A 25,847-nucleotide genomic window follows, 5' to 3' on the forward strand; every position below is an offset into this window, starting at 1 on the left:
TGAAGAACCAAGAGCATGCGGGGGAGTTTTGTTTCAAAATGCAATCATAAAAGGGAAATTAGACTCACAATTTAGAATGTAAAATTACAAAATTATTAAAGGGCAATTTACATTAGAGAAATACAGTTTATTTACAAGTCTTGCATGTTTAATTTTAATTCTTTACATTTATTTTTGTATTATTTCTATTTTTATAATTTGGACTCCTATTCCTGTTCACATTTTAGAGTGAGTTGATGTGGCCATCTAGTGGTTTTACTCTTCATTGCTGCACAAGCATGCAGCTTTTTGTTTTCTGTGAGGTTCCTTCAGCTGTTTACGTTCACTACTTTGAGCCAATTTTCATAACTTATGAGTTTATGTCAGTCTTTCATTGTTAACAACGGCTAATAAACAGTCCACTTTGCATACCACAGGTTCTTTTTTCATCTGAACCATCGATGCAGTCTTCCTCTCCATCACAGACAAATCCCAGAGAGATGCATTCACCGCTCGTCACACACTTGAATTCCTGCGAGGTGCATGATGGAGTTGCTGCGACAAAGAACAAAACAATTGAAGAGTTAACACATACATAATAGGGCTGTGTTGAGGCATGGATTTATATTTCTGTAAGACTCTTCTCTTTGTTGCTTTTTTCCTGGCAAACTTTATTTCCCAGTTAACAGATGGGTTTTCAGAATGTTTTTGCTTGGTGCTATCTGTGTTTCCAGGGATTGGGTGTAATACTCACGACAGTTAAGCTCATCTGAGTCATCTGTGCAGTCTTTAGTCCCATCACATCTCCAAGCTATGTTGATGCATTGTCCACTAGTGCACTGAAACTCCCCACTGCCACAACTTCCTGCACACACACACACACAATAGGATGGATTTAAAACAGCTGTCATCATTCATCGTTTCATTTGACACACATTTATTATTTTAAGATACAATGTCAGATGTTGCTTAAATGAAAAAGTGCTTTTTACTGTTTTGTGACAAATGAGTTACCATGTTTATGACAGTTGTAAACACTCTGTCTGCAACATTTGAACCTTCAAACATGTGATTCGGCCATCAAAGGATAGTTAATTCTTCACCATGATTGAACAGAACATTCTTATGACCTTGAAGTATACAAACAATCATTTTAGATATATGATTGAAGTCTGAAACAGCAGAGAGACGTGTACTTTGGATCATTTGTGCATTCATAAGTGTAATTTTGAAAGAAGCACAATACAAAATTTGTATTTTGTATTGTAAATGTATAACTACTGAAAACCTTGCAAAGGCAATAATACGATTATTTATACTTTAAGGTAAACAACATTTTATTATTATCACAACATTTATATTTGTTATATCAATTGTTTACGTTTTAATAATTCCAAAACAGCAGTATCATGATGTATGTATGCAATGATTTCTTGGGATGTCAAACTACTCAAATTCCATAAAAGCATAAATCTCTTTGCATTTTTGTGCAACTCAAAAATGACCATAATTGTGAAAGATGAACTCCCTTAAAACTCAATATGTTGGTGAAAATAACACTCTGGTGATGCAAAAATCCCACAACTGACCATTGCCAAGCATTTGTATTCATTTGTATTCTTCTCTCAATGCATATTTGTGACTAGAAAACATATTGTTGTAAAATCAAGAGTATACACATACCTTGAGCAAGTTGAATTCCTTGGGACAGCAGTAGAAGTGACAAAAGATGAAGACCTTTAATAAGGCCCATAATTTAACTTTGGTGTTAGTTTGACAAAGTGTGTACACTCATGCTAAATCTGGCTCTGTTAATGACACTGGGTAAGATACTACTGCCTTTGGGACGGAGATGTATAACCTGGAGCCACCAGCAGACCAATAATGTGACATGGAGGAGTACAGCTTTTTATGGCTGGCTCCTTTACATAAACTTCATCTAAGATTGACTTTTACCTGTTGGTATGTTGTCTACATCAGCAAAAAAAGGTAACTACTAATTTTTGTGTAACACTGCAGCAGGAAGTTAACGCTCAAACCAATGTTAATACAGACAATATAGTTCCTGAGAACAGTGATAATGAGTGTTTTTCACCAGCCTTTCATCAGGTCTTTACATCCTATAAAGGGCCGTTAAAAACACAATTTAAATGATTTTTGTAAGCGTGGTGTACACACAGGTAAATATAGTGTAGTATGGAAAATAAAAGTGGAATGATGGGCATACGTTTAAAGAATTAAAACCAAATACAATATTTCTGCAACAAATTGATGGAACATTTATAATAGCATACAGGGAAGGCCTTTGTGTACAATAGTACTGCTTCAGTAATGAGTTGTTGGTACTACTTTTATATTTTTTATATAAATGCGACATTTTTTGAGCAACCACATGTTGTATCTTTCTAATTAGTTCATTAATTTAATGCAGATGCATATGGTCCATATGAATTCCACCCTGTTTAAATCAACGCCACATTATTGAGACATTATCATAGCTACAGTTATCAAACAAACTGAATATTAGCAGCCTCTACTGGCTTCTTTATTGCATTTTACGATGTGTGACCTTGTGACCAGCTACAGTTAAAGCTTAATAACATTTGGACTGTCTGCTCTGGCGAGGGGTATATCAGCAATTCAACAAATCAGATATTAACTTCTTACAACACAAATTCAGTGGTGTTGCCAGCCACTGAGGCTTAAAATCTGGTCTTTTTCTGACTGTGCATGTAGTCTGCACTTATTACAAGTCGTTTGGATAAAAGCGTCTGCTAAATGACTGTAATATAATGTAGTCTCTGTTGATCTGTTGTTGCATGTTACTGACAGATTATTTGTTACAATGCATTTAAAACTGACACTCTTGATATGCTTTCAACTCAAGTGCCCTTATTACTGTAGATTAAGCTGGTTCTTGAGATAAATGTAACCCACAACATTTTACACATCAAAAATAGTTTACTTAAATAGTAGGACAATTCAGTGATATATAAAAGACACGCCATTTGGTAAAACTAAATATATTTGGACTATTACCTTACAGGGACACTCTGAATGTCGATTTCTTTAAAGCATTTCCCCTTATTTTGCATATGTCATTAAAAGTAACGTTAACCTGCAGATAAACACCTTGGTCAACCAAACCATAAAGCATCCCACTGTGTGATGATCCTGTCATTGCTCGAACAATTACTTTTGTTGGTTGAACTCTGGCACCTTCCAGTGGCATTATAAAACGACAGCATTGCACACTGCAACAACTTCTACACTGATGATATGGACCAGGAATTCTTAACCTTTTTATAAACATAAAGCCTACTTCTAATTGTTAAGAAAATTTCAAGGACCATCCCAATTGAATGACCAAAAAACATTACAAAAAGGGAGAACAAAATATAGTGGGCTGTAAATATGTGTTATGCCACTGTCAGCGGTAAGGATTAAAAATATGTATTTTAAATTTCATTGTATCATCTGTGGCCCGCTAGATGGCGCTCTCAGACCCACCCAAAAAGAAGAAGAAAATAATTGACAGAATCCATCACAGGTATTGTACTGGTTTTTAAACGTTTTATGGTTAAAATCATATAGATGTGAGTGACAAGGACAAACTATTAGAATACAATAAGTGGTATATATAACTAATTTCTAAATATTCCTGTTGAATAACAGTTTGGTATCATTTGGACATGAAAGTGGTTAAAAATAAACAAAATATACTCTCAGTTGTACAAAATAGAACATCAAACAATTTTAATGTAAACATTTTACACAATTGATACTAAAATATATAGAGGGATCGAACATGCCCCAATTTGGAGGAATAACGCATTAAATTATATTAAAAGACAACTGAGTGCAACAGAACATTGTGACTCATCATAAACACAACACATATTACATACAAAATGATTACCTGTAAATTCATAAATGAGTGAGACATAATCTGGGCAAGAGAATGATATCAAACAACACATCATTTCTGGGTTTCAATGCCATTTAACAATTAGACAATTCTTAAGAGAGTTATATTTAAATTGATCAACAATGAAAATATATAATAGAAACCTTGGAAAACACTTACAGTGTATAACATATTCTTAAATTTAACGAAGGACAGGAATGATTTATGACAGCTCATAATTGGTTGAACAAAGTTCACACTACAGCACATTTCTTCAGCCATTGCACAAGACCTATGCAACCATGTTGCTTCCGTTTATAAAACTCTGACTATAATGGTGTATTAATGGTATTCGGTTATCTGAGCAAAAAAGATGAAAATGAAGAATTCTGAGGTGTTTCCAACAAAACTCCAGCCAGTTTTTGATCTGGGCAAATGTCACTGTAGGATAAACCGTTGTGTTTTCCTATTAATTGAACCGCCTTCCATTGTCGTGCGTGTAGTAAGGGTTGCTGTGGCCTTGGCTCTGAGCATAGGGGCTGGTTTGAGGTGCACTCTGGGTATAGGGGTTGTTCAGGGGGCGAGCCTGAGCATAGACGTTGCTCTGGGGTCGAACCTGAGCATTTGGGTTCATGTCATCTTGGTCGTTGTAGAACCGCTACAATGAAAAGACAATTTCTTCATCAGAGAATTGCGATACCAAGCATACCAGATGTTCTCTTCTCCTACCCTGCTGAATATTTACATTTATTTTCTGCTCAGCATTCTACTTTCTGCTGTCCCCTTTTAGAAACTTAAGTGTTTCTAACAGTTGCTTCTACTCACCGAGTTCCTCCCCGCAGGGATCAGGTTTTGTCGACTGTTGCTCGGAGTCATCTCCAGGTTGCTTCTGCTGTCCCAGCTGTTTGTGGTTGTGGCCCTTGGGATCCTAGGCACCCCAGCATTGGCAAAGGCTGACAGCCCGTTGGACGGGGCAGGTTGAGCTAGGTTGCCGTTAACAAATGGTTGCTTGGCAGGAGGGTGGCTGATGTAAGACTTCCCAATGTCTGCATTTTTGTCCTTCTTGGAGCTCTTCTTTGAGGATCTAAGAAGATAATACAACAGTACACATTACTCTCTACTGTTACTGCATCTGTATTTCTGCATTCAAATCTTTTCTATGACATTATTTGCTAAAATATGTATGTATCTACAATAAAATGGCAGGTTAAAAACACCAGGCAACCTTGTTGCAATTAAAAAAAGGTTTCTAATTAATCTGATGGGTTACATAAAAGTGAATGTGTAGTGTGAGAAACATGACAAAGAAATGGCAGAGGCAATAATGAATTAGTGAGTGAATAGATGAGAAACTCACTTGCTTGCCAATATAGGCAGAAGAATGAGTGTGATGAGCAGCAGTCCCCCAAGCACGGAGCTGACGATGACCAACTTCAGCAGCCATGCTAACAAAACACAACGGCAAGGACATCAACGACAAGGCTACGATATAAAAATCCGTCCTTTCAAACTCAATTTACAAAGTGTTTCACACTAAAAGCCAACCATCAAAGGGTGTTCACACTTCTCATGTGAAAGTTATAAAGACTTTCGTGGCTCCAGAGGGAGCGGTGTGAAATCAGATAAATTGCCTTAAGTGATTTAAATTTAGTCAGTATTTCAAAATATCGCAGAAGGCTTGCAAACAAATCCCTTGACTTCTGTTAGCAGTAATGAGGTAACAGCAAATACAGTTGCCATAGAGAACAATACATGCAAACACCACTGGACATGCTGATGTACATTTTCTTACGTCTAATGTGTTGAAATATTGTATTGCAGCCAGTATGTTTCCCCAGTACATACAGTATATTTGCACTTGCCAGGAGCTGCATATGAACATGATTTAGGGAAGGAATGTTACCGTATTGGAGGAGATTTGTATTAATTGAATGGTTACGTTACATACCATCCCTCATAAAGTGGTAAAACAAGTTTGTCTTATCTGTAATGTCAAAAACTTTGTATCCATTTGATCAAATACTCATTTATGTATCATTTTGAGATTTTTCTTTTGGCGTTTTTGCCATTACTTTCAAAAACATGTATAATGTATACTCACAATCTTGGCAGGCAAAACCAGAATAACCAAAGGAACAACTGAAAGACAGGAAGAATGATTCATTTTTGGATTTTATGTATAACCAAGCTTTCTATAGACACAGGTCATATCTACAGTGCCTCTCATCCTTTCCCGCCTCACTATTATCTGCATGAAGTGTAGTCTGATAATTAGATAGACACTCATTTTTATTTTTATGATAATTATGAAATTGAAACACTCACTCAACACATTTTTTGGAGCCCTCAGCTTGTTGACCGTCAGGACAAGCTGCAAAAGTAGAAAAGGTTGAGATAGTTCAACTTTAGATCAACATGTTATTATAACACACACACACACACTTTATCTCTTTCGCACAAACTAGATGCCCTTACCAATGCACATTATGTCACTCGAGTCCGTCTCAATGAAATGCGGCAAACAAGGACAGGTGAAAGATCTATCTCCCGGTAGGCATGTTGTAGTATTCGTATCACAGGGCTTGCTTTCACACAGGACTGTCGCTTAAGATTAAGTAAAAAAAGAAGACAGAGTCAGCACACCTAACTCAAACAAGTACAGAGGTACAAAATACAAAATAACCACATGATTTGAACTGATATGAATGTTCAGTATGCTGACAGCAGTTGAGAGATGGCATTATCAGATCACTATATGTACAATGACAGTGGGCCTTGGATGTGTAATCAGATTTTAACATTAGTTTGGCAGTATTTCAAAATGCATCACTAACATTTTAGAAGTTTGGCCCTTTGGTCATCTAAACCAATAGCCTACATTATGTTAAATAATGAAAAGCCACTTTGTCTGCTGTTAAAAATACCTATTTGATTAAAAAAAAGAAAAATCCTAGAAAACAATATGAGGATTTACAAGCACCAAGAAACTGCTGAAGTAAATACAAAATACAACAACAAAACTAAACTAATGACAGATAACATAATAATTAATAAAATGTATTGCACTAGAGATGGTTGAAAAACATCCCGAGCCTTGCCACACACTGCTACACCAACATTTAGTCTCTGAAATGACTGAACAAGCAAGCTAGTGGTCACTTGGAAGAACAATATACAGTACATGTTAAGTATGAATCCACAGCATTACACCTTAAAAAAAGATACATTTAGAATTCCTGAAACAGGTTTTGTAAAAATGCTAATTGTCTGCAATTTATTCAACATTACAGAAGATTTGTATTACAAAAAAACACTAAACACCACTATGTGACCATCTAATAGAAACACAAAGAACAATTTGATGCCATCCAACAAAGTGGGTTTAGTTCTTAAAACATCACAGCAGTAGATGTTCTGCATTTCAAAGCCCTAACAGTGACATTTATGAACAAAATGTTTGATAGGATAGGAAAAAAACCATTTGTATAAGGATACTTTTTTTAAATTTTGTTTTTACAACTAATCTGTTTATATTTGACAGAATAATCAATTAATTCATTTTAGACTGCGCTGCAGATATAGCATGCAGCATTATGAAGCAAAGCTCTGAAATGATGCTCTAGCTGAAAACAAGTCTTGTTTGAGTGTTATCTAGATACAATTCATCCTTCAAACAAGATAAAGAACTGACATATATACTTGATAGATAAACTTACCGGTAAAAGTTGAGTTTTCCAGTAGACAGTTCTCAGGACATTTGGCCTTTTCCAACTCCTCTTTAATTTGTGCTGTGTCAATGCCAGTATTTGCTGTGAAGATCATCTCTACAATTGCACTGACCCCATCCCCTGCTCTTGACATAACTTTACTGTCTTCAGGGGTCCTATAGGCAAAAATCACACTTAATCATGATTGTATTTTGCAATTATTAAGTACAATATGCTGTAAGTGTGCTGTAGGTTCTATTTTGACAGACAGATGGTAAAACACATTGTGACTTACAGCTCAATGAGTTCCAGCAGTATAGATCGAGAGAAACCAGATTCCGAAAAAACATTAAACAGCTGTGTTTTAGGGGAAACAAATACATTTTTGTTTAGGACATCACCTGATTGGGAATGCACAGCCCCTTTAGATCAATTTTGCATATCTTAGTGTAGCACAGGCAAGTTAAATGACATTCTCCCTCACTCCCCTCTTTCAAAAGGACAATCAAACCCACCTGTTTAAGTCTTCTTTCAATGTGTGACCCCCACCCCTCTCTTTTACCCTTTTGCATTGTCATTGTTGTTGCATTTATATTGTTATTGCTTTAACTGTTTCTGTTACTTACTGTTTTTTTTTTTTACCATGTTAAGTGCCTTTGAATATACCTTTTAAAGCACTATACAAATGAAATATATTATTATTAAATATATGTATCACTTCTGGCGAAGAAGATGAAGAGAATGAAAAAAACATAGAAGCAATGGCTGTGCATTACCTGAAAAAGTCTATTTAAAAAATAAATAAAAGCCACATAAAAAGAGGAGAGAACTTATTGCTTACCGTGGAATTAATTTCATTCGAAGCATCTTGAAATTCTGCTGATGTCTTGTTTTTCATATTTGGATGGTATGGCAACCCAGGCAGGTTTAGTTCTCCAGGGAAAACTTTGGCTTAAAAAGGAAAATATCATCTTAGGGTAGTTGTAAACACTCCAAAAAACATTTAGTTAAAAAAAATAGGTCAACAATTTGGGAAATTCCCTTTCTTGCTGATAATTAAATCAGAAGACAAACCCACTTTCATATCTGTCCAATAAATAAAGGCTACACTTAGACTTAAGACAGCTTGAATGACATCCTCTCTGCTTGCCTGTTAACTGCACAGTATCGACGGGACTTCAGGATGTCACTGTTCCGGTCCAACATATAGTCCCAACTAGCTGGTAGTTACACTTCAATGAATCTAAGCTAATTACAAATAATCGACTACAGTAACACTACTCTTGTGTAACAAGGTTAATCTGAATTCCACAGATACATACAGGCCTACACTAACAATTTTAACAGATGGAATTACCTGGAAGCTTTGTGGTCGTAGGAACTGGTGTTGTTGTTGTAGCAGGTGCTGTGGATGGACCACCTGGAGATGCTGTAGTAGGTGCTGTGGATGGACCACCTGGAGATGCTGTAGTAGGTGCTGTGGATGGAACACCCGGAGCTGCTGTAGTAGTTGCTGTGGATGGAACACCCGGAGCTGTTGTAGTAGGTGCTGTGGATGGAACACCCGGAGCTGTTGTAGTAGGTGCTGTGGATGGAACACCCGGAGCTGCTGTAGTAGTTGCTGTGGATGGAACACCCGGAGCTGTTGTAGTAGGTGCTGTGGATGGAACACCCGGAGCTGTTGTAGTAGTTGCTGTGGATGGAACACCCGGAGCTGCTGTAGTAGTTGCTGTGGATGGAACACCCGGAGCTGCTGTAGTAGTTGCTGTGGATGGAACACCCGGAGCTGTTGTAGTAGGTGCTGTGGATGGAACACCCGGAGCTGTTGTAGTAGTTGCTGTGGATGGAACACCCGGAGCTGCTGTAGTAGTTGCTGTGGATGGAACACCCGGAGCTGCTGTAGTAGTTGCTGTGGATGGAACACCCGGAGCTGTTGTAGTAGGTGCTGTGGATGGAACACCCGGAGCTGTTGTAGTAGGTGCTGTGGATGGAACACCCGGAGCTGTTGTAGTAGGTGCTGTGGATGGAACACCCGGAGCTGCTGTAGTAGTTGCTGTGGATGGAACAGCTGTTGTAGTAGGTGTAAAACTCGTAACTGTTGTAGGTGCTTCAGTTGTAGTCACACATTGTTGTTTATCAGTTGAGAGAGAGAAAGAGAGAGAGAGTGACTGTCAAATGCGACCCTGCTTCATAATAAATGTGTATGCTTATCTCCATCAAATTAGTAGCAACAGCTATTGCCAGCCAGCCTATCGTCATGAGTAATTTGAAGAAACATATACATCTTTACAATACAGCAGCATGAATTAGGGGTTTACAAAGTGCCTGAAATGGACCGGTACTCACCAGCCTTTACTACTTATTGCCTACTGACTGCCTACCTTGCCTTACTGCCACCTCCTGTTGGCCAAATCTTTTTTGTTTGTTGTGTTGGTGACGTTTAGGCATGAGGATTGGTTACAGTTAAAAAAATAATATCAGGGTAAGCCAATCAGAGTCAAAGTAGATTGGATCATGCCGTCGCCATCCTAGAGAACATAAATATTGCCACCTGGTAAGTCTAGGTGCTCACCCTCAAACACCCGTGTACCTGTGTCTCTGTGTAAACACAAAGCTTAATGCTAAGAAAACAGCCCTCAAAATACCTTTGTTATTCGTAGTCATTGTCAATTTAAATCTGTTGGCTGACATCATATTTTAAGTGGGTTTTATTGTAGCCTGTTAAAAGCCATATCATATTTGTGTACAACTTGATTTGTACCAATAGCTACATGAAAAGTTTACTTTTATGTACAAACTGTGGAAGTATATGTTGAACGTAGGTTTAATATCTGTAATAAAATACACACAAAAATACATTTGAAGTGGGATGTTTTTCTAAGACATACTTTTAAATATATCCTAGAAGACACATGCGATGATCATGTCATGCAACTGCTGAAGTGACACCTTTTTTGGTCCAGTTCAGGCACTAGGTTTACAGGCTCTGTTTTTTTCTTTACCTGAAGTTAAAACAGTCAATTAGTGTAATTGACATATTGTCAACAAAAGAATCCTTAAAACATTTGCACCGTGTTATGAACAGGGATTTAGAAGAAATTAGGGCTCTCAGATCCAAACGTGTCAGTTCAATGACACATTTAGAAGCAGTTTATTAGTGTGGGGCGACTCCAAATATCATCCAAATTAAGGGTGGATGATTTATGAGCAGTAAGTCACATTTGTATTGAGGATGTAAGGAAATGCCTTATCACACTATTTAGGTCCATTCTTATGAGTCCCAAAAACAAAAAAGAACTGTTCCTGTTATGATGCAGACCATCATAAAGCTCATTTAGGCTTTAAACATAAAAAGCATGAACCAGACTTGAGGGTTTAAGGGAAACAAAGAGACTTCCTTATTGGAGTAGACTCTTCAAGGATGGTAAGGTAATAACAGTGTCATTAGGTAAGGTCAGATTGTCTGCATCAACACAATAGTTAAATATTAACATTTGATGTGCACACAGAACAAATCCTGAGGTCAAAACATAAATGGTTGTTAGGTCAAGGTTGAAGCAATTATGCAAATGATCCTTCATTTGAACTATTGATTTCTGAATAGCTGGATTTTAAATTTGAAACAAAACGGAGAAAAAAGACATTAAATATGAAAACAACGGGCTGTTGAGAGAATATCTACACTGGTATAAGTAACAATGTTCAGCCCTCAGTTTGCATTATCACTTTCCATTTTTCACTTGCACAGGTATCACTGGATTTAGATTTAATAAACCATACAATACCATAAATGTTTTTTATATCTACTACTATCTAATAAAAGCATACTCAAACAGGCTGTGGGATGAAAATATCTCTGCTTTGGGTAGCGACTTATTTAAACCTAAAACCCAATACGTATTTATAAAAACGGACTAAAAGACAGCAATATTTTCCTCAAATAAAGTAAATATTTTTTTTAAATCAGGCGACTTACCAAGACAGGCCACAATTAGCCAAAGGAAAAAGAGCAGTTTGATTTCTCGAGCCATTGTAAAATAACTTCCTGACAAAACTTCACCACAAGCAAGAAAGCCAGAGAGGGCTGTGACTGGACGGGGCTTTAGGGCTCAGGTGTTTTAATCATTAGCCACTCCTCCGAGGGCGGCACTGTGTGCTAAAGTACATTTCCCGCCCAGAAAAGAAGACTCGCTGGGCCTACGTTCCAACAAGCCATTTATCTATTTATCAATCTTCCATGACATAGATCTGTGTCTTTTTGTTTGTTTCTGTTAATGTCAAGGAAGTGTATCCGATATAAGAGCGATATATAAAGACCGGGCCAGGCTAAGCCAGGGGTGACTGTAGCTGTTATAAACACAACCTGCTGACAATTGTCAATCCAAGGAATTGCTGGCCATGCTGTTTAACAAATGATCTTTGGGAAGTGTAGCATGAAATTATCTCAGCAACCACTTACTGAATCATCAGGAACCATCTTAAAATTACACGAGAGAAGATGCTAAAATAACGTCCTCATTGCTTTCACAAAAAACATAAAAAACGTTTTGGATTATGATGAAAATATGATTTGTGTTAAAGCTAGGGTTGACAGTTTTCCAAAAACAATTGGTATTCTGCCAGTGCACTCATTGTGCATCACCAGAGTCTCCCACAAGCTGCTAGCTTAACAGCTGGGAGTCCTAACAAAAGCCATATTTATTGTTAAAGTTCATAATGATAATATTGGGGGAGTGGCTTTGGATCGAGGCCTGAAGGAACGGGCTGTCCGTGTTGCAGACTTTGCAACTTTTGGAGCTAGTGCTGCTAGCTACTATCATTGGAAATGAGTTGGCAACACTATGAAAACAATGTGTTCCATATGTAGTGCTTTTCATAACGGGTCACATATTTCACAGTTTTTGGCACCAGAAACGTTTTTAATTGATGCTGTTCAGAGCTCTGGCTTATGGCTCATATTATTGACACAATATTTCATAGCCATATATTGAACCTGATCACATCCCTCCTACCTTATTAACAAATTGTCACACGAACATGTTTGCTCTCAATGTTATAACCCCAAACCTCATATGGACAGCAGAGCAGACTCTTAATGGTTTATTTCTGTTTTCTTAATACATAGTTGCCACTCTTTACTCTGAGTGGCAAGCTTTTTGTAGAAAGGTTCACGAAAGCACATTCGGTTTAAAATCACAGTTGATCAGAAATGCAAAAGGGAAGCAATGACTTCTGCCAGTAAGGAGTAAATGATAGGAATAAATGAATAGGTAACCCGTGTTCTGCATTCACTGTGCCTGGATCAGCCTACAACAAGAGCAACATGTCAACTCAAGTCAAGCTGACGGACTAAGAATTATTACCAGTTCTTTAAAGGTGCTTTAAAAGCTGACATTATGTACCTGTCTTAAATGTAATAGTTACTGCCCAACACTGCGTACATCTTTCCTGGCTGAACTTATCTCCATAGCTGAAAACATGTCAAACAAAAAAGGAACAAAAAACTAAAATACTACCTCACTGTAATTAAAAAACAAAGACAATTTTCAGCTTCTGTCTTAGAGCATATGGTACTTTTTTTAGTACATCTTGGACTCTGACTTCATACGTTACTTATGGAGGGCGTAATGAATGGGACGGACAAAGATTACATACCTTGCCAGCCATTTTATGAATTTATGACAGAAAGTGATTCAACCCACTTAGAGCTGTCTTATCGGAAACTAGGTGGCCAATAAAACTGGGTGGGACAAAGGAGAACAGGACCTTTGATACAAAGACGTCATAAGACGTGAGATAATAAGATCTTGGTGTTAAACAGTATAACAGCTAAAAAATAAGGTTGACAAGACATCAACGTGATAGTTGGAACATTTGGAAAATCAAACACCTTAAAATTGCAAGTGTGAAGTAATGTTTTAAAAGTTATTTCAAAGTTCAATGAGAACTGAGCTATCATTCCATCACCACCAGTAAAATGACATTATCTCCAAGTTGACTTCGATCCCAGATGCGTATCTGAATTAACGCAGGAATGAAGTCTTGCGCCATTTCCATGCGTCAGTGGAAAAATGGCTAAAATTGCCCAAAGATAAAAACAGGTATGTTTTAACTAAAGGGGAAGTAGTTCAAGCACTGGCTTCCATGGGTTTATGATTAATGAAGGCCAAAACAACTAATGGGTTCATAGTTTAACAGAAACACATCTGTTTACACAATTTGGGGCTTCCACGCGAATGTAAAATAGCAATACTTATCATAATTTTAGAATCTTTTGAAAAATGTCTGGATTGGAATCTCCAGTAGAAATAGGCCTAAAAAAACCGGGAAACACACAATACTTATTTTTCATCTGTATGTCTGTAATTAATTACATATGTAAATAGCAAAAAAAGCTCATTATCACATATTTTTAAACAGTTTGTTTCAGAGCAGATACATGCTTAATTCATGGATATTGAGGCATCTTACAGCTACATTTTTCACTGGCAGGTTTTATGATTATGTTGTCGTGAGTCAACATAGGTGCAATCACAGCGCAATAACTGCCTCTGTGTCCTCTTGCTAACTGTAGGTCCAAAGTCACTTACAGTTATGGCCAGTTATGGCCAGTTACCGCACCCAACCTGCTGTTCCTGGCAATGACGGATGCGATTCAATATTGAACATAATGTTCATGATGGGGAGGGAGGGAGACTGATACCAGCTGAGCAAAAAGTGTCAGTGCCAGTCATTCCCCTGGAGACTCTGAACTCCAGGCTTCTTCCAGAAGAGACTACACAAAGTAAACAAGGCCAGGGCAGAAGGAGGGGAGTGGCTTTTCAAACCAATTGCACTGAAACGTCAGGGTTCATTTATTAAAAAAGGATGACACATAAAAGGATGAGCAACATTAAGCGTGACATTGGTACTCACCTTAGTACTCAGATCTTGCACAGACGTACAAGCAGTAATACTCTTAAAGTAAAAGACAACGTACAAAAGTATTGGTACCAAATGTCTAAATACTTGTTATACAGAATGGCCCATTTCAGACTAATGTATATTATATGATTACATTATAATTATGGATGCATAAATATTAAATCACTTTAGTGGTGTGTGTGTGTATATTACAGTGTAATATTACATTGTGATTTATTTGTTTACTATATTTTCTATTATTCATCTTAACATGCAAAGTAACTCAAGTTATCAAATGGAGTAAAAAGTACAATATTGAAATGTAGTGGAGTAGAAATATAAAGTAGCAGAAAATTAATTAAAATACAAGCTTCTGAAAATTGTACTTAGATACAGTAATTGAGTAAATGTACTTAGTTACTTTTTACATTGAATGTCAATGTTTTTATTATTTTCAAATTCTCCCTGTCTGCAATACTTGCACATGACAACTATGGTTTAGATTCGGGCAAGATGGTGGTTACGGCAAATAAACTAAGGTCAACGTACGGCTAAAGCCAGGAAACTATAACACTTTGTACAGGGGTTGTTTCTAACTTATCTGGAGATACAGTATACTTCTGTGAGGCTACTGAAACCTGTCAAACGGTTGAAGCTGCTGATCTCAACCATACAGAAGACAAAGAGCCACTGGCCATAACACTCGACTTTATGTCTGGAGATCCTAAGTGGTGGAAAACAGCTCCATCCTCAGGCTGCAGGACCTCGTGTCCAAAACGATAAGATGATTCAGCATCCATTAAAAAACGTTTATCCCAGCAGGGATCACATGACATACTGTAAACTGCAAAGTAGGAACAAGGTGCGTGCATAAGAAAGCAAGTCAGTGTCATCCGGTGGCTTCTGTGTCTGTTAAAAGCTCAAGTTTCAAATGCATAAAGAGTTTTAAAACCCCTAATTTATGTATTCGGAGCAAGTAAATTGCAATAAACTCTTTAAAAGTGTACTTAAAGTGATATCTAACTGTCAATGTATAACCAATTCAATTTACTCAAGTAGTGGCCTACTTACATACAATTTTGATGTACTTATTAACTTGAGACGCCATTTTATGCTACTTTTATACTTCTACTCCACTACATGGAGGGAAATGTAGTTTTTTTATCTTACCCGAGGCACCGGCGGTATAGGCACATGCTAGGGGGGGGGGGGGGGCATCCATCCATAGGGGCGCCCCAAATGGAAGGACTTTTACTCATATTTACAAGTACTATTTTAACAATTATATTTCAAAATATTTCCAAAAAAGCCCACTACAGCTACAACTACATAGAGGCCCTTCTTTCTGGGTTGCCCACAACATCTCTGGCGCGTACTCAGGCATATGGAGAATAACCTACAACATCATTTTGATAATGTCCTTCCAGACAGAGTTATGTTCAACAGGAATCTGAGCTTTTAAGCTATTTCTAAATTCAGTTTCAGCTACTTATACATTTATATTCACAACTTTGGCAACCGTTTTCTTGCTGTCTTGGTTTCTTGAGGAATCGGTGCTGTTGAGAGACAACAATCACACACACTGCATACTTTTTTTGTAACAAAAAGATTTTATTGGCTTCTCTAACCCATTCATCATCTCAATAACAGGTACAGCCTGGGAAATCATATCACAACGGGTCTAGAACAAATAAGACAAAGGGATGGGGAGGCCTCTGCTACAAAATTTGGTATTGAGGTGAGTCAGAAAAAAAAAAGCCATACAAAAATGTCTTTATCATGCATACTGGAGAAAAACTCAAAAGAAATTGAGAACACACATTTTTAGTGTTTTTGTACATTTTTGTAAACAATATCCTTCTAGAGATCATATCAAAACACATTATGGCAAGTAACAAAAATAAGGGATATAATTGAGAAAAATGAATGTTCTATGAGGCATCTAGAATGCAACACTGCTTGGCGTGGATGTTTCAACAGAAAAAGAAAAAAAAAAAAATTACATTTGCATTTTGACGAGTCATTTGCTCTATAACTGTAAACAGGCAGTGTTACATGATTATACAATATGTCGAAACCTATACTACAAATATTTCCACTACATACATGAAACGCATGTCCCTGCTTTCTTACGCTTTAGTGATATGAGGTATATTTAGGTCAATCTTATTGTCTTTTTTTTGTTTTTTTCTTCTCTCCATTTCTCAGCCACTCGTTTTTTCTCCTTTAAAAGCATAGTGTGTGTGTGTGTGTGTGTTTCGAGTGAGGTGGCCGGTCGGTCGGTCAAGTCAGTCTTTGTTCCCCGTGATCTGAGCAGCTTCAAAGTCTCTCGGCTGTGGAGCTCACAGACGTAGGAAAGGAAAAGGGGGACGGGGGGGGGGCACAGGAACTCAACTAAATTAAATATCAACCCTGGCTGCCGGGATAGAATGGCTTCAGCCACGGAAGACAAAGAAGGCCATTGTTTATTCTTGTGAGTGCAGGGCTGCAGTTTGGGGCGAGGGGGTGGGTATAACTTAACTTTTCCGTTTCTTAACTGTATTATTGAAGCAGTTTCTTGCAATTACTACAACAGTGAGGTTAAAGAAAATCATAAAAACAAAAAAGAAAAGAGTAAGGGTGCAGGTCCGGTGATTACTTGCCAAAAATATCTGCTACCGAGTTCTGTTGTGGCTAGTGGAGAATAAATAAAAAGGGTTTGGGTGTGCATCCAACACACCCGGGGGTTCAACGGTACAAGGGTTCCAGCATGTCAGCCCGTCTCTCAAAACACTTAAATACAAAGAGGTACTCTCAAAATATTGTATAACAAAATTATGGCAAATCATCTTTTTACAACATCACCCGACAAACCGTAAGAAAAGAAAATCCCCCCCCCACCCTTCTCTTCTACCCTTAAAAAGCAACAAAATACATTTAGATGCCCGTGGTCATGCCTAGTCAACCCCTATCAAACCCCATCAGACAATAATCCTCCCTCCCTCCCACCTTCCCTCCCTCCCAAGCCCAGTTCACAGTTTTCTCCTCTTAAAATAATAATAAGCATCAGCATAATAATCACGTATCACATATGCAAATTGAATGGGTTGTTGTTGCTTCCAATGATGATTTGTTTTTAAAAAAGTGCTTGTTTGATTCCATTGACACAAAAAAAAAAAGGAACGGGAAGGAGTGGAGTAGAAAAGTGGTGACTTGTTTAAAAAAAAAAAAGAAATCCCTTCAGCAAACATCATGATAAAAAGATCAGCGATGGACGTGCATTGCTTTCTGAGACAGCCGTAACAGCAATGGGCTGAATATTGTCTACGCCGCGTCTTTTACTACTGGCCACAACCAGAGGAGTGCATGGTTAGACAGGCTTCTTCAGTAACGCTCGAAAAAAAACATCCTCTTCACTTCAGAACACGCTGCGCGCTGAACTTGCACTACCTCGTGTACATGTGGCTCTCAAAAGAAATGTGGATGTCTTCACATTGACACAACAGTACCATAAACTCAACAAAGCTACATGCAGTAGAAACCAAACATGATCATGTGTTGTAATTTGCTGCTGTGACGAGCTATAAAAATAATAATACACAAAAACAAAAATCAAAGCTTTGTAGTCTCAAAGTACACCTGTAAAAACTGTGCTAATTGCATCTCATAATACAAAGTCTTATTACACAATTTTGCCTATTTTCCTGAGTTCACGTTTCTTGTAACAGACAATATATACTTTTTTTGCAATTTGAATTCTGGGCCTTTTCCCTGCCACAAATGTTATTATTGAAATGATCAACATTGTTCATTATTACTTTACAATGGTTTGATGATTGATAAAACACAAGGGTTCAGAGAAAAAAAAAAAAAAAAAAAAAAATCAAGCAAGTTTATAGCTACCCTCTAAATGTTTTAAATTACATTTAAATCTACGGTACGTTCATATCAAAATCACTACTCTTAAACAAAAATGAAGCGACTAAATACATAATAAAAATGAGAATATTTTTAAAAAATTGCATTTGAGCCATGAAAGACCCTCCCTGGTCATTTTTGTATTAACATTTAATGGCAGTGTTTAAAAACAAACTTTGCTACAAGAACAAAATCAGGATGGGACTGTGTGGACAGTAACAGAACAGCCCCCTGCTGGATTCACCTCGTTTGACCCTCATCTGAAACTTTGGCTTGTCTGGGTTTTTGATCCTGTACTCACTGGCTCACCGACATCAGCTAACAAACTGGTATACCCTGAGAATTCTGACACTGGAGTCCTTATTCGGTGGTCGACCTCTGCCCCGGGATCGCTGCCGTAGCTCAGAGGGGTCACCCGGCCAGACTTGAACTGGGAGCCAAAGGCCTGGGCGAAGTTCTCGATCTGGTATGTGGTTTCTTTAGGGGGGTTCAGCGGGGACAGGTCTGGGTAACTGGAACCGTTGGTGGGTGCGCCGCTTCCTCCGGCCTTGGGCTGCTGCTGCCCCTTGGGGCCCTCTGCCGAGGCGGTCAGGTCCTGGGGAGGTAGGTTGAAGGTGCCGGGGGAGTGCTGCTTCTCCAACTGCTCGGTCAGCTCCTGGGATGGAGTCAGCTGCTGGTGGCTAGTGGGTTCCAAGCTGAGGTGGTAGCCCGCCTGGGAGGGGGAGCCGACGAGCATGCCGTAGTGGGACTTGGAGGAGGAAGAGGAGGCGTTTGATAAAGGGGCGACGATGGGCAGCGGGGAGGAGACGGCGGGTGGGTAGCCGCAATCCAGCGGGGACGTGCTGTACACGTGTTTGTCTGAGAACAGGGGCCCCGTGGGACTGGAGCTGCTGGACAGGAGTGGGAAAGGCCCCGTCGGGCCGAGGCTGGGGAAGGGCCCACTATGGCTGGTGCGCTCCAGGGCCTGCAGGAGGAACTTTGAGTACTCACTCATCACGGCCGTCTTGTCGCCACCGTTGGGCGAGTCGTCCTCCAGCTCAGGGGTAACGGGGGCGGCGGGCTGGAGGTCTACGTGATGCGGGTGGTCCGACAGGTCGAAAGTCACGTCGTGGTGGTGTCCCCCCTCCGGCTTATGGCTATAATGCTCCAGCAAGCTTTGCAGCACCTCGTCTGGAATGCCCGACTTGTCGTGCTTGAGCTCCAAAGGCGAGGAGTCCAGCATGGCCAGCGTGGGCTCGGGCCCCAGGGAGCCCTGGATGACACTATTGCCCTGGGACGCCATGTGCAGTGAGCCAACTCCATAGTCGTTGTTAACTGCATGGAGGTAGCGCCGCTTTTTCACAAACTGCATTGCATCATCGTAGTTGCTGCTGGTGGTGGGCCCCTGCTTGTTGACCCCGCCTCCCTGGAGGAGACCCATGTTATCGAGGCCAGAAACCTCCACATGATCCATGGAGTCGGGCTTCTGGCACAGCTGCTTTTGTCCGTCGGCACCGTCTTGCAGAGAGAGCAGGCCCTTGTCGAGGGCCTTGCGGCCAGCTTTCTTAAAGACCAACTTAGGGCTACGTCCCTGCATGGCGGGGCCGGAGCCTGAGGGGTGCTCCATGCCGAAGTCCTGCAGGCCCATCCCCCCAGAGGACGACGACGCCGCTGATGCCGAGGCATTCTTCTTCCTCTTACCTTCGCCGTTTTTGGACTTGGCCCTCTTGCGCCCGGAGGTGGTAGAGTTTCCCTGAGTGAGTGAATAGCTGCCCTGGCCGAGCTCCGCTTCGCTGAGCTCCAGCATGCTCGGGTCCAGGCCCTTCTTTATGGCTTCTCCACAAGTCCGTTTGTGCTTCAGTAACCGGTCTGTTCTTGAGAAAAACTAAAAGTGGACAGAGGGAAGACAGGTGAGGAAAAGGGAGAACTATGAGCTTCGTTTTCACTGGATGGACAGAAGCAGTTTATAAGCTACTTAGCAAACATTACATATAACCTACTTGTTGGCAGGTATCGCAGCGATATGGCTTCTCGCCACTGTGCGTCCTTTTGTGTCGCTCCATATGGTACTTCTGGATAAATCGCATGTTACACTGGTCACAGCTGAAAGGCTTCTCTCCTGCAAAAGACAAGCGACGCCTTGTGTCACCAACAGACGTTTGTATAAACCGATCCCGGTGACAAGTGAAGGCCTCCAAACTCACCGCTGTGGATCTTCTCGTGCCGCTGGAGCAGATACTTCTGGATGAAGCTCATGTTACACTGACTGCACCGGAAAGGCCTCTCACCTGTGCGATCAAGAGTACAATAATCCGCTCACCACATTAATTAACTCCCAGCATGTCGCGTAACTATGTTTACCGTATGGCCGCCATGACACGTGAGCCTGTGGCATTGTGTCAAACACCTGGAGCCTGAATGCTCATCAGAATAAGATGTTTGAGACTCACGTGATAATCAGTCCAACGCGAACAATACGTAGACGTATACATTGTGCGTTGACAATGAAACAGAAGCCCTTTACAGATAAAAGAATAAAATGAGAACACTATTTTCAATGTCTAAATTGTGATAAATCAATACTCTAGACTGCAGACACCTTTCGTCAGATGAAGTTGCACTGAAACAAACGGTTTAAAATAAACTGAGGCTGTAAAAAGAGTCGAGTTTTCCTTTAAATCATTTATGAGCACACGTACAAAGAGCCACGTGAAGAATTCCCGGCAAAGAGAATGACTAAGACACCCAGAAATACATGAGTAATCACCGAGTCATCTCTGGCTTTAGCGATTGTCTGGTTTCAAGTGAGGCCCCGGGCACTCGTGGTGACGGGGAAATTAGTGCGTGTGGAGGGTAGAGAAGAGTGTAATTTAATGTCTGAATCTTCTGAAGGTGACATGTTCAGTGATGGGAAATTGGGGATTTGTGTACAACTTTGGTACCATAGCATTATACCAGATTCCATGCAAATGGATCTGGGACTGGAAATCTAATTAAAGTTACAAGAGGCGAGCTTCAACACTATACACAATACTTTGATTAAAACAGAGTTTTCAGCTACTTTGCAGTCGGACACAAACTCTTCTTGAACAGACTTCTGTATCTGTTCTGCCCTAACATATCCGGTGTGCATTTTACATCACTTTTATCACCATCAGCAACGCTGCATTTGGTGAAAAGAGTAGCGGAGGTAGCTTTAAATGTATTAATTCTAGGAAAATACAGACCGTCTGAAGGAAAAAGTAAAGCACTGACAAGCAGCGAAAGCCTCTCACCTGTGTGTATGAGCACATGTCTGCGCAAGTGGTAGGAGCTGCGGAAGGCCGCGTTACAGTGCTCACAGATATGTGGTTTTGAGTTGGGGGACATGCAGGCTCCATCTGCATCCAACATCATGGACTACAAGGGGGAAAAAAAAATACACGAGTACAAGTAAGATACTGTTGACTTTTACACATCATGTAAAAATCAAACCAATTTAAAAGGCCACGAGCAGCAGTGAAGGAAATGAGTAAAACGGATATAACCTTTGAGGCATCGTTGCGTTTCCTTCGTGCTTTGCCTCCCTGCCCGTCCCCATTGCTCCTCCGCCCTCTTCTCCCCGAGGACTCTTTTGGCTCTTTACCCGGTCTTCCAGGCATCTGATGACAAACAACGTGTTAACGTCTATAGATGACAAATGAGGACATAAAAACACTACTACAAGAGGAAACAAGCATCTACAAATAACAGTTAAACTAGATATTAAAAACGTTGTCACCTGAAACAATATTTAGAACCACAATCCCGTCTCACCTGTTCTCCGAGGGACCGGACGTTACTGAGGCTGAGGTCATGCAGGAGCATGTTCTGGTGATTTTGGTGGTGGTGGTGGTGGTTGCCGAAAGACATGTCCGGCATGTCAGTACCGCTCTTCCCCGCGCCCCCTCCAGCACAGTTCACCCCGACTCCTCCGCCCCCACCATAGAGCGGCATGCGGTAATCCAGCTCACTTAGCCGCTCCTGCTTGATGCCCATGCTGTGGAGGAAGCCCCCCGTATTCACGGCGGCGGCGCCCTGGTGCTCTGGCGGCGAGTCGCGCTCTTTCTTCAGGATCATCTCCTGAGGAAGCTCGCCCATGACCGACTGGGAGGCCAGCCGCGTAAAGCTGGTGACGGGCGGCAGGTGGCTGAACATAAGCATACCTGGTGCAAAATTGGGATCCATGCCACCGTTGCGCAAAAACTCATTGCCTAATTTGTCTTGGATAATACTCATAGTGGTGGGTTTGCTTCGTGTGGGGGAAGAAGGGGGAGGGGGGGGGGGGGGGGGGCAATAAATCTAAAGAGGAATGCAGGAGAAGAATATCCTGAGAGAGAGGGCAGATTTCAAATAAAGAGTCATGGTGAGTATTGATGATTTCAGACATGAATAAGCACACAATCCAAAGTAACTGTCATATTTTGTTGCACGTTTATATTATAATACCCCTTGTAAGTCTTGCCAGTGAAGTGAATTTAGTCACTGCTGCATAGCTTTCACAGTGTGTACTGTGTACAATGTTCTGTCACCCATTAATTACTTAATTGGATTTATTAGGCTTACATAACGGAAGCACTGCTTACAGTAAATGGAAACTTTAATGAATACTTTTCAAAAATAAATAAATAGCCATGAGAAAACTTAGAATTAAAATAAACACCGTACTTTTAACAACTTTATGAAATACAGCAGAGCATATTGAAACATACAGGCATATCAGTTAAAATATATTGAAATACTTGCATCAAACATTCATTATATTAATATACATTAGATTAGCTTTTCTTTAATGGAAGATAAATTCAAGCCCCACACACATTATGGATAAAATATACCAATGATGTATGTTGTGTGAGGGTTTGTTGAAGAGACCTTTAAAGTAAAAATTGTGAAGCTCCTCAAAGTAAAGGTTTCAGAACTGCAACATTTCTATGAATTCAGTTCAACACTGCTTCTGAAATATTCAATCCCATCTTGTATTGTTCTGCTAATGGCATTTAGCACCACATGCGTCTTGGACTTCAGCCAAACTATTAAAAAAAGCTGTGCAGTAGCTTGATAGCTTTCAGAAAGACGTGCCTATTGTTTAGCACGTTGATGCATGCTGGACTACACCGCTTGCCGTCTTTAGCTAATAAGCCAACATGAAAGGAGAAAGCTGGAGGCATTGGTTGCAATATTGGCAAATTAATCGGTCCATTACACTTGGCTAAAACAAACGATATTTAGGTCAAACACAGCCAGACGTTTCAGTCAAATTGGGAAGGTGTAGTCGGGTGACTGAGTGGTCCGTGTATTGGAACTACTAGGACTGGAGTGAGGATTTATCGTTTAGTCTAGACCAGCCGACCATTTGGCTACGTGACGGACGAGCTTTTGTGATGCATAATAGTTAGCAAGCTAGTTAGCATAGCAGGCTAGTTGGTTGGTTAGCCACAATGAGACACAATCAACGCACCTTTACGTCCTCAATCAAAACAATAGGCTAAGACGCCTTGAAAGCCAAGATTAGTCATTCAAATAAAGTAACTCAAACACTCAAAGTTATGTGGTCTCAAATAAGCCGCATATGTAGTCAATAGATGTGTATTTTTAACCGGTATGACAAAAGCAACGTACCGTTTAGCTTGTTACCTTAGTGTTGCTATAAGGCTAACTTACGCTAAAACAGGATCCATGATTTCATGCTTTTGACGCATTTATTTGCTACTTCAACGACAGATCTATAAGAGGAAGCAGCCTGAAACCAAACAGCGATAATCCACCAGTATACCTATAGATAAAGTGAAATTAAACAGCCAGTTAGCTTAAGGGTCAGGTCAACGGCATACATTGCTCATTCTCCAATTCCCAAGCTTTGATGACGCTCGTGAAATCAAATCTGTCTGGCTGCGACCAACGCTGGCGCTCTATTTATTGTTAGCTAACTTTAGCTGTAATCACAACCGGATACCGCTCACCGGTACATTTAGCTAGCAAAACACACATATATAACTGTGGTACACGTGGACTACATATCCAGTGACCCGGCTAAATAAAACGGAACGCTTTGAAGCAGCTGTGTTTATAACAATCAAGCTGCCACGAGCTAGCTAGTTAGCTGCTAGCTGCTCCGTCTCAAAACCCGCATTACGGCCCATGCAACAGAAACAATGATGCTGGGTCTCAGCGCATCTGAGCCAGACAATTCCGTCGCGGAGCTAGATCTCGACAAAAGCCAAAGCATTTTGCCACGAATAAAAGTCCATTTGGTTTCCCACTCACCTACACATGACCGCAGTTGGTTTTAACCGTGCTTGTATTCTCTCCCTATTCGCAGCTTTTGGGGGTTTATTGCCAAAACATTGTTCTCCGGCGGCCGCTGCTTTCGTCCATCTTGTCGTGGCGCGGGGAATTGTGGGTGTAGCGGACGGGTCGTGAGAGGAGACAGGCGAAGGCTGCTGAGGGTTTTGAGAGAGCTCCACCGGACAACACAAGTAGTCCTGTGCGCTGCAGTAACGACACGTTAACTAGAACAGATACTGTGATCAAGAGGAGACATGGCGTCGTGCAAGTCTTTGTCTTTGCACGTAATTCACAACACACGCAAAGATACGTTAACAATTCTCCTGAAAAAGCATCTAAAACTCCCTGCTCAGTTTACTATTTTATAGTATAGATTTTATAAAGCTAAGTTGTTGTAAACGCAAGTATTACAACTATATCATTCCTAGTAGTATTGTAGTAATATGTGTTAAGTCAGTTTTAAGAATAATATCCTTTGGTACTTTGAAATAGCAGTTATTTACTTGGAGTGCTTTCTTTTTTGAGCTATTATTGTGTAGTTTAATTATTTTTGATTGTTTTTGTTTTCTCCCTTCAGGTTTTTTCCTGGTTTTGTACATTGTGAGTAGGTGCTAAGGTGTGTTAGAATAGGATTTGAGGTTTTCTGTTGATGGAGTGCCTGATTGGGCCCCAGGAAGAATAGCCTTTGTTTTAAGAACCTGATGGGGATCCTGATAAATAAAATAAAGTAACATGCAATGCCACCATTTTTGTTCGAGAAGTTTAAGACTGTATCATACAGGGATTGAATAAACTGTGGTGATAATTTAGTCTGTGTTTTCTGTACTTATGACTTCCCGATATGCTATTTTTAATGTTCTTTGTTCATAAATAGGCTTTTTCTTCAGAGGAGCATTACAGCTCACATCCTACTTCCGATTGACAAAACATGCAATGATCCAACTTTTGACTCCAGATATCTCAACGTGCTGATAAATGTTCATAATCTGATAACAGTATTCTCACTCATTAAAGATCATTTTCATCAGCTCGGGTAACATGAAGTTACGGAGGTGTGGAGAGCCACAATCACAACAGAATAAAAACAATTCTGAGATAGTGGACTGCCATGGCTGGAATGGAAGTGGAAACACCAAACTGCATAATGACATCAATGAAGGAACTGTTTT

The 25,847-nt window shown here is 40.0% G+C and overlaps 3 protein-coding genes across 4 annotated transcripts in view; all 3 read right to left on the minus strand.

Moving 5' to 3' along the window:
• lrp2b (low density lipoprotein receptor-related protein 2b) overlaps positions 1 to 1,732 on the minus strand; it is a gene marked incomplete at its 5' end in the record, with an annotated part of 36,044 nt that extends 34,312 nt beyond the window's left edge. Inside the window, 3 exons of the mRNA XM_079182913.1 lie at positions 412 to 534; positions 734 to 844; positions 1,663 to 1,732. Coding sequence (XP_079039039.1) covers positions 412 to 534; positions 734 to 844; positions 1,663 to 1,732 — 304 coding nt within the window. The remainder of the gene's footprint in view (positions 1 to 411; positions 535 to 733; positions 845 to 1,662) is intronic.
• A 1,798-nt stretch (positions 1,733 to 3,530) lies between these two features.
• On the minus strand, positions 3,531 to 11,674 carry LOC306713140 (uncharacterized protein). Of its 2 annotated transcripts, none has more exons than XM_079182752.1 (11): positions 11,570 to 11,674; positions 8,951 to 9,700; positions 8,435 to 8,544; positions 7,889 to 7,950; positions 7,603 to 7,769; positions 6,362 to 6,490; positions 6,212 to 6,257; positions 5,988 to 6,025; positions 5,244 to 5,331; positions 4,712 to 4,970; positions 3,531 to 4,544 (listed from the first exon to the last, which is right to left on the minus strand). In XM_079182752.1, exons 1-11 carry the CDS (start codon positions 11,622 to 11,624, stop codon positions 4,356 to 4,358), a joined length of 1,893 nt encoding a protein of 630 aa, XP_079038878.1. In that variant the 5' UTR covers positions 11,625 to 11,674; the 3' UTR covers positions 3,531 to 4,355. The 2 variants fall into 2 exon arrangements, with proteins under 2 accessions (XP_079038878.1, XP_079038879.1); XM_079182753.1 differs by having other exon boundaries at positions 8,951 to 9,646; positions 11,570 to 11,663.
• A 5,833-nt stretch (positions 11,675 to 17,507) lies between these two features.
• Positions 17,508 to 24,761, minus strand: LOC306713064 (zinc finger protein 281-like). The gene is made up of 7 exons (XM_079182625.1): positions 24,658 to 24,761; positions 22,168 to 22,720; positions 21,900 to 22,013; positions 21,648 to 21,771; positions 20,577 to 20,660; positions 20,373 to 20,491; positions 17,508 to 20,257 (listed from the first exon to the last, which is right to left on the minus strand). The coding sequence occupies exons 2-7, from the start codon at positions 22,627 to 22,629 to the stop codon at positions 18,650 to 18,652; spliced, it is 2,511 nt and encodes an 836-aa protein (XP_079038751.1). The 5' UTR covers positions 22,630 to 22,720; positions 24,658 to 24,761; the 3' UTR covers positions 17,508 to 18,649.
• Between the last annotated feature and the right edge of the window lie 1,086 nt (positions 24,762 to 25,847).

Source organism: Pholis gunnellus (genome assembly GCF_910591455.1).
Source record: "Pholis gunnellus genome assembly, chromosome: 21".
Taxonomy (NCBI): Eukaryota; Metazoa; Chordata; class Actinopteri; order Perciformes; family Pholidae; genus Pholis; species Pholis gunnellus.

Excerpts from the sequence above, each read along its gene's own strand:
- LOC306713140 (XM_079182752.1), bottom strand. The coding sequence starts at position 11,624 with ATGGCTCGAGAAATCAAACTGCTCTTTTTCCTTTGGCTAATTGTGGCC. Across the intron at positions 8,545-8,950 it reads TACGACCACAAAGCTTCCAG|CCAAAGTTTTCCCTGGAGAA; the intron begins GTAATTCCATCT and ends TTCCTTTTTAAG. Across the intron at positions 6,026-6,211 it reads GGCTCCAAAAAATGTGTTGA|TTGTTCCTTTGGTTATTCTG; the intron begins GTGAGTGTTTCA and ends CCTGTCTTTCAG.
- LOC306713064 (XM_079182625.1), bottom strand. The coding sequence starts at position 22,629 with ATGAGTATTATCCAAGACAAATTAGGCAATGAGTTTTTGCGCAACGGT. Across the intron at positions 22,014-22,167 it reads TCCGGTCCCTCGGAGAACAG|ATGCCTGGAAGACCGGGTAA; the intron begins GTGAGACGGGAT and ends GTTTGTCATCAG. Across the intron at positions 20,258-20,372 it reads GCTGCGATACCTGCCAACAA|TTTTTCTCAAGAACAGACCG; the intron begins GTAGGTTATATG and ends GTCCACTTTTAG.